Genomic DNA, 18,721 nt, shown 5'->3' with positions numbered 1-18,721 from the left:
GCTGACTGTACCAGTCAACTGCTCACAGTTATAAAGTCACTGCAACTGTTCCTCTGCACACACGCAACAGTGTGAACAATGCAACAACCACTTTCTAGGACATGCCTTGTACCGGATATTGCTTGCATCATCCAAGTGACATCACTTGGATATTATTAACATGAAGCAATGAGAAAAATACACACTTGTACATTCCAGAATTAATCAAGTCTTCTCTCAAGTGTGTTGCCATCTTGCAAGTGATTTCCAGGCTTCAAAAACAAAGAACAATATAACGAATGACCAATTTCCAGCATTGTGTTATTATATGTCCCTAGTTGTGTTGCACCTTTGTTAGAGTAATTTACTTGTAATTCCTACTTAGCTTATCTAGAAGAATTGTGTAGGAAACCAATTGTAAAAACATAAACCTTGTGTTTGTGTCTTGGTAAGAGTTAGTCGAGTTGTGAACTTTGTAATAGAGTTATTACAAATAGGCTTATAATAGAGTTATTACAAGTGAGCGAGGGATTAAGAGTTTAATTTCTAAGTTACAATAAGTTGTAATCTAAAAGTTGCGGTTAGTGAAGTTGAAATCTACGAGTGTAGGTCGTGATATTTAATCCCGTAAATTAAGAATTTTTTACGTAAAACTCTACTGTGTCATTTGCTTATCTCTTATTGTGTGTATTCTGTGGGAATTGACAATTTGGTAGACCCTAAGCTTCTATCAAAGGAGAAATCTAGGTTTTAATCTTTGTTGGAGTATTATTCGTGCTTAATTTTTTGGTACATCGGAAAAGACAATAAACTACTTCAAATCTTTCGTAAGCTACGTGGATTGGATAGGCTAGGAGAAAAAAAAATTGTCTTTGAGCGCAACTTTTCAAATTATAAAATCTTTGTGATGTTTGCAATCTGCATTAGCCGAAAAGTTTACACATTTGTTAACCTCCCTTCAACATAGACGGAGTGCTTTGAAGGTTATGAGTTAAAGTTTAATCATTTTAAATTATTGAGTTCTAAATTATTAATTAGTACATATTCAATGAATTTTATAAGACAAATATATAATTTGAATCAAAGATATTGAGTTCAGACGAATCCGTAGCCGATAGCCTACCTCCGCCCGTGCCTTTCAAATATGCATAATAATAGCCTTGTTGGTTGAAAATTATAATTCAAGGCAGTCACCACAATTCTTTAGCCGCGATGACTTAACCAATAACATGTGTCGTTGGGGACCATTGTTTCTGCTTAGGGATGTTCATAAAAACCGAAAAATCGAACCAAACCGAAAATCGAACTAAACCGATAAAAAAAATCGATACTTTTAGGTTTGGTTTGGTTTTGATTTTGAATTTTAAAAAACGATCAAATTTGGTTTGGTTTTGGTTTTAATCAAAAAAATAACCGAATCAAACTGACTATAAAAGTAGCTATTTAAATTTATTACTACACCTATATAAAGTATATTTTTATATAAAGTTTCTAAAATTTTATGGTACATATTAGTCATTTGTATTTTTAGTCTAGTTCTTTACTATTATATTAATCTAATTCTTTGCCTTTATATTCTAGTTTGATTGGTAGTTTTCTTTTGGTAAGTACAAGAATTTATTTCATGTTAAAAATAATTGATTTTTAATTGAGTACTTAAATTATTCATCACTATTTGATTCAATTATCATCAATATATCTTGGTAAATGATAGATTTCTCAAAGAGCAATTTATTTGATAGTGTTACGTTGAAAATGTGATCGCCGGAATATGCGTTTGGTAGTGTGTCTCATATTTAAGAAAAAACCAGATAAATAACCGAAAAAACCGAAAAACTGACAAAAACTGAATCGATAAAAAACCGACTTAATTGGTTTGGTTTGGTTCCAATATTTGAAAAACCGACTTACTTGGTTTGGTTTCTTTTTAGGGAAAAACGACCCAAACCGAACCATGAACATTCCTATTTCTGCTTATATTCCTTGTAACTAGAATAAAATCTGTAAATAATTTTTTAAGTTACTTGTTTATTAGTATAAGTTTAAATATAAACAAGTTTTTCTTCTGCAAAGTTCCAAGCACTTTCTTCCCGTCAAAGACGTGAGATCTTTAATTTCTTATTCAATTATTGAAGTAAGTACTCCATTCGGGTTTTATTCTTTTTTTTTCCTTTAAACTTGTTGTTAAATTATATGCCCCAAAATTTTTTAATTAAAGAAAGTCATTGGAAGCGTAACGACACACCTCCCAACTACAGTTTTGCTTCCGTCACTTCACTTCCCGCGAAGTGACAACAACCATTTCAAAGTAACTATAATTGTTACGCTCTTACGAAGCTCGTGAACCCCACGCGCAAGTTATTTGTTGCAAAAACTTTAATTCAATTACTAACTCAAATCCAGGAAACAAAAAAAACACTAACCCAAATGGTTACTTGAGTTTGAGGGTAATTATACTTTCGTCCTTATAAATTAAAATAAAAACCTCCGAGAATATTCATGACCCTTTATAATTACGGAATTAATTCTGTGTGTAACATATAGGAATAGTATAAGTTTTAAATACCAAAATGTAATATTTGAGTGACAAATTCATCCTAATGCAATTAACTTAACTTCATCAATTTCTCATTTAAAAATTGAAAATTATCTTAATCCATAATCATCATAAAATTTATTACTTAAAACATAATTATTGCTTTGAGAAAAATGTAGACGAGTCAAAACATCTAAAGTTTCATGTAAAATTAAATATTAATTTATTTATTAAATATGCATTTGCTTGACAAAGAAAACCAAATAGTACCATCAATAAGTGATAGTGTCATCTAAATTCATGAAAAATAAAAAAAGAATCTTTATAACATTTACATTATGCATCAGCGGAAATTAGTACCATCACTTTACACTTATGGCATATTGATAGGAAGAATGCCAACACTTGCAAAAATAATAATAGAGAGAACATAAATCGAAAAAAAAACACATGCACTAATGTATTTATCAATTTTATAATTTAGCTTTATTAGCTAATTAAATAATAAATATATTTAATCCTATAAATCCTAGTTTGATTTTCAAAAAAAAAAAGAAAGAAGAAAGATAGCAGTTGAATGAGAAGAGTACTATGTGGATGAAGGAATAGGTTTTGAATCTGACTTGTTAACTTGTAGGCCAAAGTTTCATTAACATAAAAACAAGAAAATCATTATCGTGAATATACTAGAATCCAATTATTATCAATTCATACTAGTAGTATTAAGTAAACCCTCATTTTCTTAATTACGCAATATGACAACATTATAACATTGTTTTTGCCTTATGTCAACACCATGCCAGCTAATGTAACAATTTTATTTTTATGTAACAAATTATTAAAAGTGCTAAACTCCTAAATCTTACCGCCTATAGCGCGTGCAGCCATTAATGGCCACATTTGCAACGTATGTTCCCATGCAAAATTGTAAACTCAACACATGATGTGCAAAGTTGAGTGAGAGTGACATATGTAGAGCCCGTTTGGACATAACAATTTTTTTTTTTTTTTTTACGTTTTTTTGAAATCAGCGTTTGCTCATAAAATTTTTAATTTTCACTTAAAGATGTATTTTAAAAAATTTTAAAAATTTAAAAAACTCAAAAAAACTATTTTTCAAAATTTCTACTCAAATCATTCACAAAACTTCAAAAATAACCCAAAATTATATTCATGTCCAAACACAACTCTAAATTTCAAATACCATTTTCACTTGAAATTTTTTTTCCACCTATTTTGAAATTTTACAATTCTTATGTCCAAACGCCCACGTAGTAGATGGGTGTTTGGACATAAAAGCTATGAAAATTTGGAAAAAGTGAATTATTTTTTAAAATTGAAAATGATATTTGAAAATTAGAATTATGTTTGGACATGCATACAATTTGGAGCTATTTTTGAATTTTTGTAAATGCTTTGAAGTGAAATTTTAAAAATAATTTTTAAATTTTAAAAAAATTCGAAATTCAATTTCAAGTGAAATTTAAAATTTTTATAGCCAAACACCGATCTCGAAAAAATAAAACGAAAACTTTTTTTTTTTGGCCAAACGGATCTAAGCACATTCAAACCCCAATGCACAATCAGGATTTTAATTTTATAAGTTTTATTAGGGACACCAATGGTGTTAGGAACACCCCTTTTAAAAACAGAATTATTTAAATAGTGGAAATATGACAAGTTCTAATTCTCAAGATTCTAATCTTGTTTCAACTGTAGCACATGATAGCAACAAACAATAACATTACAATATTTAAAATATAATAATAATATCTGTATCTATTAGATACCCATTAGCCCCTTCCCCTTGCCCCCTTTTTAAACATACCCATGTACAAAATTTCTCTGTATATACCACCTCATATATTCATATATATACGAGTGTGTGTGTGATCTTTTGTAGTTGATGTTATGTACACATAATTGGAGAACTATAGTGAGTTGGGTATTGCTTTATTGATTTTATGTTATTGGAATTTTGATAAGACTTGAAGATTCTATTCATTCTTTTTTAGAAAGCTATGGATGTTTAGAAGGAATTAGGAATTAGGAATTAGGATTTAGAGTTTTTGATGTTTGTAAGATTGAGGAATTAAAGCGGGAAACAAAAGGTTTGTTTACCTTTCTCTCTTCTACTGTTTTGTTTGGTTTGTTTTAAGCATGTATTGCATTAAATTGGGTTGGAAAGTTAATTTGATTTGTTGCTTGAAGTTTTAGCCTGATTTGGTTGGCTGTCCTCTTTAACTACTTTCGCTCAAGATTGAGTCTTTATTGCCAGAAAAGTCAATAGTTTATTCTTTTCATTTATTTTCTGATTGATTAAAAGTTTGAGAAATGAAGCAGCTTAAAGTTTTTGAATAAGTTGGTTTGTTTGACCTTTCATCCTTTTCTCTATAGGGCTTGAATCAAACAGTTTTCTTGCCTTTATGTATATCTGGTGATTTGACTTAAGTTGTATGCTAAGTACAAGATATTTTGAGAAGAAATTTGAGAATTTAGGTGCTTTAAATTGCCTTTGATTGTTTCTGTGAATTTGATCCTATTCTTTGGTCTGCTGAGTTTGAAGTCAGAGAAAGATCAACTCTTTTTAATTGGCTTTAGCTGCTGGTTTTGCTTTTTGATGACTTCAAAACACGAATCTAACGTTGATCAGTCTTGTTTTATTGAACTCGATTCTCTTTCTTACTTTCCACTCCTTTCTTGGATGGTAATGACTTAAAAATTAACATGTGGCGCTTGTCTAAATTCTTGACAATTAGTAGCTGACTTGTTTCTTACTAAAAACAGTCCAAAGATAATGAATTCAACATATACTCAATTCGTTGCCTCTAAAAGGATGGGTATATGTGATCCAATCCATCAAATTGGCATGTGGGGAGATTTCAAAAATAGCAGTTTCCCAGATACGTCGGCAACCTTGATTCTAGAAGTTGAGAATTGTCTAGAGAACGAGATGCCTATTATGGAGAAAAGACCACACAATGAGGTGCAAATCTTTTTCTTTTTCCTTTAGACTTTTACTTTTCACATATTTATGCTAATTACATAATTAATATGTCTAGACAGAGGAACTTTCACATGGAACAGTTGGAACGTCTAACAGATATGAACCAGAAGCACGTAAACCTATTGATAAGGTTAGAGATATTTCCATATTTTGTCTGCTTTTCTTCTTACCTATTTCTCAGTAGGTATTTGTTATTACATTATGCATGAAGTACTGATTTAAATGGTGGCGTCGATGGTTGGTCACTGTCATGTATTAAACCAAGCATTCGTGTCGTGAGTTGTAAAGTTTGATTGATTCATATCTTTAATATCTTAGTTCCTTTTTAGTGAAAATGGAACTAAGGCCATCACATATAGATAGTAAAACTTTGTCAGCGCTGTGAATCTTTGGATTCCTGATAGCGGCGCATTCATGTATTTGAGGGGTCTTTGTCTTGTCACATATGATTTTTAGCTCTGAGCTTGGAGATATTTGGCTATTTTAAGAGCCTATATTTGCTGCTTTGTAATTGACTATTGGTATATCAACTGCTTAATACCCTAGCTTCATATACAGGTGCTTAGACGCCTCGCACAAAACCGTGAAGCTGCTCGTAAAAGTCGTTTACGGAAGAAGGTATCGCTTGAATTTCTCTAATTCCTTACCCAGAATTTCTCATCCACTTTTTTATGTCTTTTTAAAGAAGTCAAAAACTTATTTCTGTTTGAGACATAAATATTCCTAAATTCACATGTCGTTACTCAGGCCTATGTTCAGCAGTTGGAAAATAGTAAACTGAAGCTGCTTCAGTTGGAACAAGAACTAGAACGTACTAGACAACAGGTAAAGAGAAAATTTGCATCGACATATGAGATGTTGAATCTCTTCAGTTGATTGATATCAAAAGCATTTTTTTTTTACTTCCTAGGATGAGAGAAATATAACAAATTAGCAAACATTTTTTGTGACAGGGTCAGTATGCAGGTGTCGGTTTAGATGAAAGTCAGATAGGTTACACCGGAACTGCAAATTCAGGTGTGTAGATTGATGCTGTCTTGTTGTTGATTGCTTAAAGAAGTTCATGCGCAGAACTATTTGCATGTGCGGTATGCCTGAGTATATGAATGACAAAAATTGTGCTTTGGAATGATATAGTAGAGTTCGTCTGGAATCATTGCTCAGTGTATCTGAGTGTCAATTATAGTAAGTAGATTGATATGTTTGAAGTGGATTTATTGATTTTGATTTCCTAAATTTTGTAAATGGACATGTTGATTTGATTTTGCAAAGTTCTGTTCAGCAAGAATTGTAGATGAGAGCTCTATTTTGTTGTTATTACCACAACAACAAACCCAGTGTAATCCCACAGTGGGGTTTGGGGAGGGTAGTATGTACGCAGACCTTACCCCTACCTTCAGAAAGGCAGAGAGGCTGTTTCCGAAAGACGCTCGGCTTAGGAAAGATAAAAGGAAAGGCAGCAACAATCACACCAATTCTAAAACCGAAGAAAAAAAATACAAAGATACAAAACTAAAACCAAGTATTGTAATTAGAAGGCCAAAACGAAAGCAACGACAAGTAATCACATAAATCAAGAAATACGAAAATACATAACTAACGCTAACTCATGTACTAAAGCTACTGTTACTGACAAGGACAACGCTAGGCGACCTATTCTAACCCTTTACCTTTATTCTCAACCTCCACACCTTCTGATCCCTGGTCATGTCCTCTGTGAGCTGGAGCAACGTCATATCTTGCCTAATCACCTCTCCCCAATACTTTTTCGGCCTACCTCTACCTCTCCTTAGGCTCTCTAGGGCCAACCTCTCACACCTCCTCACTGGTGCATCTGCGTCTCTCCTCTTAACATGTCCGAACCATCTATTTTGTTATTGTTGAATACAATTTGAAATAAGCTTTGGTCACTATTTGCTGCTAAGCTCTCTCTTCTAACTAGTTTGATCACAATTTATCAATTACTCGCACGAAGGTAATGTATTAGATGGCTATTTAAGATGCCATTAACTGGATAAAACTAATGGAAAGGATTATTCTATTGGATCTGTAAATGTGACTTCTGAACTATGGAAACTATCATATTAAGGAGTTTTCTTTCCCAAAATATACATTCAACGAATTAAGAAATTATTTGCTTCACCCCTTGGAATTACAGCTTTTTTAAAGTACACTTCCTGTTGATAAATATAAAGTCTTTGGTATTTATCTGGGATTTCCTGTTGTGGAAACATTCAGTGCAACCATTCAAGTTGTCAACTTATTTCACTTTCTTTTCTTCTTTCTCTTTATTAATATTGTAATTTGAACTTTTTCCTAACTTGTCGAGTCCGCAGGAATTGTTGCTTTTGAAATGGAGTATGGCCATTGGGTGGAAGAGCAAGATCGACAAACAGATGAATTAAGGAGTGCTTTGAATTCTCAAGTTGGTGAAATTGAATTGCAGCTTCTTGTCGAGGGTTGCTTGAACCACTATTTTGATCTATTTCGCATGAAAGCTGCGGCCGCACATGCCGATGTTCTCTTCCTTATGACTGGCACGTGGAAGACATCAGCTGAGCGATTCTTCTTATGGATTGCGGGATTTCGCCCCTCTGAGCTTTTAAAGGTGATGATTGATCTAGTATAACTTGCCATTGCACCTCCTGTTCCTTGAAAAATCCATTTGTTGATGATTCAGCATTCCACATGCAAGTTAATCTGGGGTCAAACATGGCCACAAATTTTCCAATTTCACCTTATAATTCGTTTAAAAATTTGTCCGTCTATGCTGACCTACTCCTACATTTTTTCCTATTGTCATGCTTGCTCAAGGATTCCTTGCTAAATTAGCTCCCTTTTTATTTTTAATTTTTGATAAATCAAAACTTTCATCAATAAACAGAAGAGCGTCTTAGAAGAATGTCTATGTTTATGTGACTCAACCTGAATCTACAAGCATCTATCAAGTTTGCCATATACAACACTGTATTTTCTCCTTTCACGTAAAATACAGGACAAATAACAAAATATTATTTTTTTGAAACAATCTTCTGTTTCTTTAATTCCATGGCCACCAAAAGAGGCATAATTGTGATGTCTCCTGTGCTGTCCTCTTTTGACAGCCGATTTCCAGTTCGTGATTGCATCCTCCACAATCCTTGGTAACACCCACGATCTGTTGAACAATGAGAATACAATATTCCACACTCCACAGTCATGAAACCTACCTGCATTCAACAAGATATGATTAGTATTTTCTTCAGATTCCTTATAGATGCAGCACAAACTCCCAAATATTATCATTTTCTTTCTCAGATACTCTGCTGTTGGTATGGCATCCCCCGCTGCCCACCAAGAAAGAAGCAACTTCTAAAAATAAATTATTTTTAGGCCTTGGTGCTCCAACCTCTACCGCAAAACCTCCCTCTTATCTACTCTATCTGACAACTCCATAAATAAGATTTAACCCTAAAAGTGAAAGTCGTTCTGGGAGGGTGTAGACGTGGAAGTCTCAGAATTTCTTGCATAATATCAAAAGGATTTGGTCATTTTAGAGGACTTGGCATGAACCACTATCTCATTGATGTTCAATACCTGGTCAATGTCTAATGCCTTTGAGAATTGAAGTAAATCCAACAGCAGATGTCAATATTTCTGTTTTTCCTTTGGCTATTCTTTTTGAGGTCAATATATGATTGATGGTGTTTAATTCTGATGTCTTTTGTGAAAAAAGTGCTTATACATGACCCTATGGTACCTATAGGTTCTCACACCAAATGTGGAGCCATTGACAGAACAACAACTCCGGGATGTTTGCAACCTCATGCAATCGTGTCAACAGGCAGAAGACGCATTGTCCCAAGGAATGGTAAAACTCCACCAGATTCTTGCTGAGGCTGTTGCAGCTGGTACACTAGGTGACGGTATTATCCTTCCAAAGATGGCTGCTACCATTGAGAATTTGGAAGCTCTAGTTAGATTTGTAAATCAGGTAATATGTCAGTTTATGGTTCGCTTCCTTTTTAATTAGAACTCTAAACTTACAGAATGATTTTTGTAATTACCCGGGGAACACCCCATGTAAGTACGGATCCACAGTATGATCGAATGATGCAAGTTGTAGAGCAAAGAAATGATTAGATAGGTTGATTTGTGCAAAATCCACGTAACCTTGGAATGATGTTTTTAGTTTAAGAAATTAGAAGTTGAGGTTTTTATGCTTTTGGCTAGGTAGAAGGCGAAAATTAGTTAGGTTAACCATTAATGTGTGAACCTTAGAAGTGTATGAGTGCAAGTTCAACTATTTGGCATGCGTTTCGCTCATGATCATACTTGTCTCATTCTACAGGCAGATCATCTTCGCCAAGAAACCCTTCTACAGATGTCCTGCATCCTGACCCCGCAACAATCAGCTCAGGGCCTCCTTGCCTTGGGAGAATACTTTAAACGTCTTCGTGCTCTAAGCTCACTTTGGACCAGTCGTACTTCTGAACCAGCATAAAGAAGCAAGAAAAAACCATTATATGCCACTCAGCGCATAATTCAACTTTGCCAATGAAAGCTGTGCAAGCTAAAATCTGCACTTTGCTTATACAGGTAAAACTATGAATTTGGATATGCAACATAATATCAGCTTGCGCCCGTTTGGACACTGCTTCGCCCCTGATTGAAATCTGTATATAAGTTCCGGTATGCTGTAATTGGAACTTTGAAATTTGCATTTCTCTTTTTTTTCTTTTTTCTTTTCACATTGGTTTTGATGATTGTAAATCAATATGGTCTTGAGTTGTTTTCCGAGGCTCGCTTGCCAGGTCTGGGGATGGAACTTACTCCAAGTTGCTGTTATGGTACCTCTCTGTAGTATCTATTATGGGAGTGTGTGATGTGGCAAGCAATTTTTGAAAGCTTTGCAGATGAACAACTGCTATAAAAGAAAAATAAGCAATGATGACATGAGCAATATTATGTTGTTACTTAATGAATTGTGTTGAGGAAAATTTGGGCATATATATGTTTACTTCTACAGATTTTCATCCAAAAAGATTGTTGGTTACTTGGACAAATATAAATACCAAGTTCAGCTATGGCATATTCCATAATGTAGTTCACTGTATATTCCGATGCAACAACAATCACGAATTTTTCTCTATTCCTCTCGTAAATGTTGTAACGCCCTTAATGCTAGGTTTTGGAAAAGACTTTTCATGTCATTCCCATTTAGGTCCGATTCGGATCTCTCTGTTGTTTTCTTTTCCTCGAAATGAGAAAGATGGTACATTTGAATTGTATTATTTAAGTGCTTATTGCTGAACGTTTCCAATACCGATAGCAGCTCCCGCCGAAGCAATTGTAGCAGCTCCTGCACCCATTGATGTTGTACCTTCTAACATCTCGAATTTAGAATTCTCTTGTTGCTTGGATTCGGACTGATTGTCGTGTCCTTTTCTTGCGTTGACGAAGATTTTGACCTTGTTGGCCCAAAACGGTAGCATGGTCTTCTATTTATCGAGTAATTCTCCACCCGCGGTCATCAGCTCCGCGGGACTTCATTATTTTTTTGCTCCCGTCAGTGCAACGTGCATCAAGCTCAACTTCGCTTCTCCCTTTATAGTCGTAATACTTGGCTTGTTACTAGTTTGAATATAATTGATGGTCCCCGACTTTCTTTACTTTTTGTTACAATAATCAGTTATCATTCCGATTATTTCATCCATACACCTTTGTGTATTAAGGTTGTCGAGGTACATCCTATCTAACTTAAATGTTAAGTATGAATTCCGCAAATTAAATAAACCCTTTTTACAGTTTGGCACTTTCTTTATCATCTAGAGAATGGAATTTTGATCCCACATTGGAGGGACTCGAACTTAAGATTTTAAATTTAAACGATATCAAAATACTGAAGATTTTGCAATTTAGCACCTATGATTTGGTTCAAAACGATCAATATCTTAGAAGTAATGTATAACGGCGTAAATATCTGAGTTTATTATGGTCAAATTCCCAAGTTCAATTCTCTTTATAGTATACCAGATTTGCTAATAATAATAATTTTAAAAATAACTGCTTTTTTGCTTAATAATTATAGGAATGCAATTTCTGCAAACGAATAAAAAAAAATTTAACTGAAAAAATGTATTTGGAGATACATGGATAAAAGGAATCAGTTCTGTAATGATAATACTAACCAAGTATAAAACATTCAAGGATATCTACTTTTCGTTCAAAAGTAGAAAGATAATTTCATATTTTTCACGTGTATATTTAACCATTGAAACTGATTCAGAAATTATTTCAACTAATTGAACTGGAATTGGAAAATAAGCTGTCCTTTGGTTTAAGGAGAATCAACTGAGCAATTCACAACAATCTGGCTACTCTTGAGAGATTTTCACAACTTTGAAATTGAATAGTCCAATGCATCAACTAGGAAGTCTGCACAAAAAAACAAGTTTAATTGCTCAAAAACCAGAGATGTTAAATATCTTGCAAATGAAAATATTTGCAAATTTTTGATAATGTTAACAGATGTGATTTTCAAAGATACTGATCATATAAGATGGAACAGTACAAAATAAAAGGGCCAGATTAAACCAGTAGGTAAAGAGGTTACCTGCATCATCTTTGTTGAAACACATGGGAGGTTTTATTCTGAAAACATTTCCATTTAAACCACCTTTCCCCACAAGAACACCAAGTTCTACATCCAGGCGCAAGTGCATCGTTAGTATATATGCAACGGTTTTCAATTACTTCTCAATTCTCTTTAATTCATCGGCAGATTATACAAACCTCTAAGCTTCTCAAAGAGAACTCCAGTTTCTGCCTTGGCGGGTGTCTTCTCTTTTCTGTCAGTTACGAGTTCGATACCAACCATTAAACCCCTGCCTCTCACATCTCCAATTACTGGCAGTAACAAGGTATGTTAGTGATAATATTAACCAGAAGATGCAAGTCACTAGGAGGAAAATTAAAGGATCATTAAAGCAGAAGACTCAGAAACAGAAAAATGATCAACTCTTTGATGCCAGGATATCGACATTTGGTGCTATATAAACTGAAAAAAATTGACCGGGATGAAAAGCAATCCATTTTGGCTAATACATGTCTGAGCTTTGATAAAGTAAGCAACTTACTGCCGTGTATTTTCTGTAGATCCCTCAGCCGCCCAATTAAGTGTGAGCCAACATCAGCACAATGCTTTTGGCGTTGTTCCTTATCAATAACTCTGAGTACTGCATGTCCACCAGCAGAGCAAACAGGGTTCCCCCCATATGTATTAAATTGTATCTTTTGAGCCATAACACTTGCAATTTCTGGCGTTGTGACAACAGCTCCAAGTGGCAAACCATTTCCAATACCCTGAAAAATCATAAACTCAGGAATAACAGGCCATTCCACAAGATGAATAACAGCAAAAGACATGATATGTAACCAATAAATATGGTGCACTCTTGTGGAGACCAAAAGCTCTTCACATAGGGAGGTTCAGTCCAGTCTGTTCATCTCAACTTGCATCCGACTAGCGACTAAAGCAAGCGGCATGGTGACCTCGTCTTAAAATAAGATATAAGCACACCTTAGCGCCTTGCCCAGAGAGAATATTGGGGATGAAAGTCTTAGGAGGCGGCAGGGTCTATGGAGCAAGTCTCCCATAACAGGAACATGGCTGAGCAAAAAGATGAAAAGAAATAATTACAATACCTTTGCCATTGTAACTATATCAGGAATCACACCCTGTGTCTGAAAACCCCAGAAGTCGCTTCCTGTGCGACCAAAGCCAGTTTGAACTTCATCAGCAATACAAACACCTCCTGCTTTGCGAACAATGTCATAAACCAACTTCAAGTATCCAGGGGCTAGTTCAACTGCTCCTCCAACCCCCTAAAGCAAAAAAAAAATAGAATTTTATCACACTTGAAATGTTCATCCTTCTGGTCTCTGTCTCGAAGCAGCATTTTTCCACATTGAAGGGAGAATTAACAAATCCAAACCTGAATTGTCTCAGCAATAAAACCAGCAACCTTTCCTGAAGTACCATGATCAATGTGATCCTGTACATCTTCAGCATATCGTTTAGCATCAGATCCGAATACTCCACGATATGGGTTAGGATTCAGAACGTGATGGATTTCACCCTGTAAATCATCAAAGAAATTAAAGAAACGCATGGGGATTGTCAAATTTCAGATGGCATGAACATCTTTCATCGAAGTGTTCACTGGATCAACTAATAAAATAAACAAAGGAAGATACACTTCTAATTCTTCATGCTTTGGCGCATGGGTATACCTGTGGAATAGGGTACTTCCATGTGTTAAGAGCAGTTAGCCCAATTGTGTTAGCGCTTCCGCCATGATATGCATTCCTCAAGGCAATCATATTTAGGTTACCACTGTACAGTCGTGCCATCAGCATCGCTAATTCGTTTGCTTCTGTCCCTGAATTTACGAAATATACTACCTGCAGTTCAAAACAAGCAAGTCAGACTGACAAATATTAGAAAGTTCTTATACGATACAGATTGAGCTCATGTTTCAGAAGATAAACCTCGCAGACACAAACCAATCCAAATTTATAGGCATACTCTGGTTTACATGATAAGGTATTCCTCTTATACTGCAGCATTTGGATTGTTTAAGGGGCTTCAGGTCACATCAGACTATTGGTCTTCACTGCCTCGAATTACCCAAACTCAAAATGGAGGGATTAAAATCTAACAACTCAATGGATACGGGGTGCTTTGAACTTACCTCTCTTTCCTTTTCTGGATTAAATTTGTGTTTATCTTGTACTAACATTTTTGGCTTAGTTCATAACAATAAACAAGAATTACATGCCAATATAGATATTGCATGTCTATGTTCTTTACAGAAGACAAGAAGTGAAAATAATTTGACAACAAAGGTATTTTAGGTAAACAATTTAGTCCATACTCCAACCTCTGTCTTTAATCTCATGAATGCGTGATAGAAATCGCTGTACCCATTACTATAGAGGAAGTTATTACAATCTGACTAAAACTTCTCCACGACCCTAAAACCTTAATAAAATTGCATAAGCTACAACAGAAAAAGAATTAGTGGTTTCAAATGGTGAACAAATCACAAGATTCTAGAATCTTATATCACATACTCCCGAAGTCCAAACTTTCAAGGCAAAGTTTGACAAGGATCAGAAATCATGGTAAAAAAGTTTGAATTGGATATCATATAGAAGTTATTTAAAGATTCCATTCTGAATGATAAAAGGAACGCGCCAAAAAGAAAGTTAGATGAAGGGAGGGATATCAACAAAGGCCAATTTAAGATAAAAGAAAAACATGTCATGCTAACCTACACTATTGGAAGGGTACAAATATCAAACCTTTCTGTCATGATTGAATGAAAAAATGGGAAAAGGAATCATATCAGGGGTACCTTCCATAAATAGACTATCAGAGCCCAAAATGGAACTTCGAAGTAGAGAAACTCAGTCTATACTATTTATGCATATAATAGAGTTGAAGAAAATGCACACCAAATAGACCATTAGGGTAGTAGTATTATTTTAACCTTTAGGTTTCCTGGCATCTTAGATGCCAATGCCTCCGCAAAATCACCGATCGCATGATGTAAATATATGGTTGTAGCATGTTGGAGAAGCTTGCTTTGCTCCGTGATGGCATCCAACACCACAGGATGACAATGACCACATGAGACAGTAACTATTCCAGCAAAAGCATCAAGATAACGTCTTCCATTCTCATCATACAAATATTGCATCTTCCCCTCAACAATATTTAGCTGTTTGAAGAAGTAAAAGAGTTATTAGAAAGAGGCACAGCTTTAAGGAAAGCAATTATAGAGCTCTCATACCAACATGGGCATTTACTTTTTACCTGTTTTCCTTTTTGTTATTTTGGTTAGCCATTCAATACGAGTAGGAAACACAATATAAAAACAGGAAAAGATCTCTCAATTCTTATAAATTCAGAAGAAACCTTAAATAAATCAAAATCTGCCTAACAATGGAATATCAAAGTTATGGAACAAGACTCCACTCGAGAAGTTAGCAATCAAAGGCCCCATTGAAGTGCTCTAGCAGACAATATAATGACATTCAAGGGTCGTTTGGTAGGGTGCATAAGATAATGCTAAATAGGGCGTATTAATAATGCTGGTATTAGTTATGCTTGCATTAGTTATGTTGTTTGATGTATTAAAGTATTGCACAATTTCTAAAAAAATTATATTTTTACAAAAATGCCCTCAAAACCAATCCATCGCTCTATCTTTTAAAAGAAACATATGTTGGGAAATGTTTTTATATGAAAAAGTTTTAAAAAAATTATTTGATTTGTCTACTTATATTGTAGTATAGAACTAAATATTTATTTATAAAAAAGGAAATATGCTAAGTATTTATTTATTTATTAGGGATATAATTTTATTTCTCACTATTTGGATTATTTTAAACTTGCATTAATATAATAGCATATTTTAATCAAGCATAAATTGTGAAGGACAATTTTGTCTTTAACTAAGCTAATGCATGCATTAAAACCCATTTCATTCCTAATACCATGATTTTCTATGCATTAGTTATGCATAAGATAATACCAAATAGGGTGTATAACTAATGCTTGCATAACTAATGCATAGGTTCAAAAAGTGTATCAAACAAGGTATTATTAATACACAAAGTTAATGCATGCATTATTTTATCTTATGCACCCTACCAAACGAGATGAATAGCACAATAGATCCTAAGTAGAAGCTATAAACACACATTTGTAAATGCAGACTTCTCCAATATAACATTTTCAGTCAGTTTTTAAGTGTGCCACATTTGACCAAATCAGATCAACAAAAAGTTATGGATACAATTCAAGACTAGAGACAACATTATTCATATCTACCAAACCGGCTCCTCATAAAATATGATGCTGCCGGTTACTTTCCAATGTAGTAACTGAATCAAGTAGTCCAAATGCAAAGGAAAGAAAAAAATTATCATTTGTGCTTGATTAGACAAGACACAAGAACAACTACGCTTCAGTCCCAAACAAGTTGAAGTCGGTTATATGAATCCTCACATACACTTCAAATTGGAAAATGAATCTTATATTACTCAGTCACTGAAGAATCAGTCATTGACCCACTCAATAGTAAATACTCCCTCTGTTTTAATTTATGTGAACCTATTTTCTTTTTAGTCCGTGCCAAAAAGAATGACGATTTACCTTATTTGGAAATAATTTACCTTTATGCAATGATTTATAGCCGTACAAAATATATGTGACTCATTTTACCGCATAAGTTCTAAAATCTTATCTTTTTTCTTAAACTCCGCACCCAATCAAATGGTTTCTCATAAATTGAAACGAAGGGAGTGTCAAAATGGTGCATAACACTCGAGCAAATAAACATTCCAGAATATTCAAAATCAAATCTTGATCATCAAACTTAAGCACAGAGAAACACAATCCCTCTTCCTCTTTTTTCTTTCTTTTTTTTCTTCTTTTTCCTAAAGCAAATCATACAATCCAATTTGTAAATTCATATGCTTTAAAAATCCGCTAATTATCTCAAAACCAAGAAAATATAAAACTAATGTGTAACTAGTTGAAAAAAGAAGAGAAATTTACAGGTTTTTGGTAGTAGTAGAAGAGGGAAGGACCCAAAAACTTCTTTCTTTTCTCCAAAACCTCATCAGCCAAAGGCCCTTTATACGGCTTTGGCTGGTAGTCAAACGGCGGCAGTTCGGGCGGCGCCACCACTGCTTGACCGGAAAAGTACCTCAACCACCTATATTTGGCAATTCCAGCACACCCTTTTAGTAATTTCCTCTGTAACGCCATTCTTGACCGATCACAATATAACAGTAAAAATAGTATTCCTAGCTAAAACACACACAAAGATATAGTACTATATATAGGGACAGACACATGTATCGATTAGTGCTGACATGGAAAAATGTTGGATTGTAGTAGTAGGTGAAGGAATTGTAGTATTAAAGATTATCTGAGGTTCAACTCAGCGGACCCCAAAAAGATTCCCTTAGTTTTTTTATTAAAACAAATGGATTAGAAAATTGTTTGGTTTCCATTTTTGTTTTATTTGTAAGGTAGTGGATCTCAATTAGTCTCGCCACTTCAATTTAGATGACATATTTTTCTTATTATTACGTTCCAAAAAGAATGTCATATTTTTATAATTAAAAATAATTTAACTTTAAACTCTTTATTTTACCTGTTTTATCCTTAATAAGAAGCCTTTAACCACACAAATGTCATGGTCCTATAAAACTTTTACCCCTTAAACTTTTAAGATCATAAGTTTCAAAAGTCTTATTTTTTTCATTAAATTCTGTGCCGAGTCAAACTACCTCATCTAAATTGAAACGGAAGGAGTATTAGGTAATTTTGTTCCTCAAAGTTTAGATAAATGGGAAGAAATCAATTAATATTTTTTTTTTGGATGAGTGTTTGTACATTATTTAGTTTTTAAAGAATTGAATTTCGAATTATTATGACCATTTTTTGGCTTTTGAAATAATGTTAAGAACAAATTTAAACAATCTGTGTTTGGAAAAATCAGAATAAAGTTGTTTATGGAATTTCCAGATACTTAAAAATACTTATTACTACAAGCTTAGTTAAATTAAGTTTAAGAGGAGCAATGATCACAAACTAATTAAGGTAAATTAAATCTGTTTTTCAATTTTCATTTCGTGATAAGAATTACTGCTATGAATTTATAAAATGTTATGCTGCAAACTTGAAATTTTTTTAATTATACCAATACAAAAGGAAGTGATTAAACATTAAATTTTTAGTTTGTTGGAACTTCGTTCAATAATATACAAAAAAACATTACTATTAAATTAATCAATCATGTAGGTTTTCCATGTGATGTGAGTACTATTGTATGGGCGCTTTAGGTGAATGTTGCTGAGAGAAAATTAGAAATTAGCTTGATGATTACGTATTTATTTTTATGGTATAAATATGACGTTCATTTATTTTAATTGAGGGTCCTTGTCAAGTAGATTCCGCGTACGTGTTTATGATAATCTATATGGGGTCACGATTTGATGTACCGCGTAATAGGGATGTCGATGAATATTTAAAAATTCGAACAATACCGTACTGTATCGAATCAATTTTTAGGTTTCTTTTAATAAAATCGTAGATTTTTATGTAAATATATAACTTTATCGATAATTAGGATATA

At 33.8% G+C, this 18,721-nt stretch overlaps 2 protein-coding genes across 2 annotated transcripts; one reads left to right on the top strand and one right to left on the bottom strand.

Annotated features, from left to right (window-relative positions):
- The first annotated feature begins 4,310 nt into the window (after nt 1-4,310).
- LOC104109791 (TGACG-sequence-specific DNA-binding protein TGA-1A-like) lies at nt 4,311-10,617 on the top strand. Its single transcript, XM_009619153.4, has 9 exons — nt 4,311-4,626; nt 5,303-5,501; nt 5,578-5,652; nt 6,081-6,140; nt 6,270-6,347; nt 6,476-6,539; nt 7,859-8,130; nt 9,268-9,495; nt 9,853-10,617. The coding sequence occupies exons 2-9, from the start codon at nt 5,313-5,315 to the stop codon at nt 10,003-10,005; spliced, it is 1,119 nt and encodes a 372-aa protein (XP_009617448.1). The 5' UTR covers nt 4,311-4,626; nt 5,303-5,312; the 3' UTR covers nt 10,006-10,617.
- A 1,041-nt stretch (nt 10,618-11,658) lies between these two features.
- LOC104109792 (alanine--glyoxylate aminotransferase 2 homolog 1, mitochondrial) lies at nt 11,659-17,458 on the bottom strand. The gene is made up of 9 exons (XM_009619154.4): nt 17,134-17,458; nt 15,059-15,289; nt 13,797-13,967; nt 13,499-13,642; nt 13,209-13,388; nt 12,641-12,866; nt 12,297-12,410; nt 12,118-12,204; nt 11,659-11,939 (listed from the first exon to the last, which is right to left on the bottom strand). Exons 1-9 carry the CDS (start codon nt 17,344-17,346, stop codon nt 11,896-11,898), a joined length of 1,410 nt encoding a protein of 469 aa, XP_009617449.1. The 5' UTR covers nt 17,347-17,458; the 3' UTR covers nt 11,659-11,895.
- Nucleotides 17,459-18,721: the final 1,263 nt, after the last annotated feature.

Source organism: Nicotiana tomentosiformis, chromosome 5, assembly GCF_000390325.3.
Source record: "Nicotiana tomentosiformis chromosome 5, ASM39032v3, whole genome shotgun sequence".
Classification (NCBI taxonomy): domain Eukaryota; kingdom Viridiplantae; phylum Streptophyta; class Magnoliopsida; order Solanales; family Solanaceae; genus Nicotiana; species Nicotiana tomentosiformis.
The sequence above is the reverse complement of the archived record's forward strand: the minus strand, read 5'-3'. Positions and strand labels throughout refer to the sequence as shown.

Coding starts and splice junctions, on each gene's coding strand:
- LOC104109791 (XM_009619153.4), top strand. CDS start 5,313: ATGAATTCAACATATACTCAATTCGTTGCCTCTAAAAGGATGGGTATA. Junction 5,502..5,577: donor AGAAAAGACCACACAATGAG/GTGCAAATCTTT, acceptor TAATATGTCTAG/ACAGAGGAACTTTCACATGG. Junction 6,540..7,858: donor CACCGGAACTGCAAATTCAG/GTGTGTAGATTG, acceptor TCGAGTCCGCAG/GAATTGTTGCTTTTGAAATG.
- LOC104109792 (XM_009619154.4), bottom strand. CDS start 17,346: ATGGCGTTACAGAGGAAATTACTAAAAGGGTGTGCTGGAATTGCCAAA. Junction 12,867..13,208: donor ATATAGTTACAATGGCAAAG/GTATTGTAATTA, acceptor ATGATTTTTCAG/GGTATTGGAAATGGTTTGCC. Junction 11,940..12,117: donor TTTCAACAAAGATGATGCAG/GTAACCTCTTTA, acceptor TTTTTTGTGCAG/ACTTCCTAGTTGATGCATTG.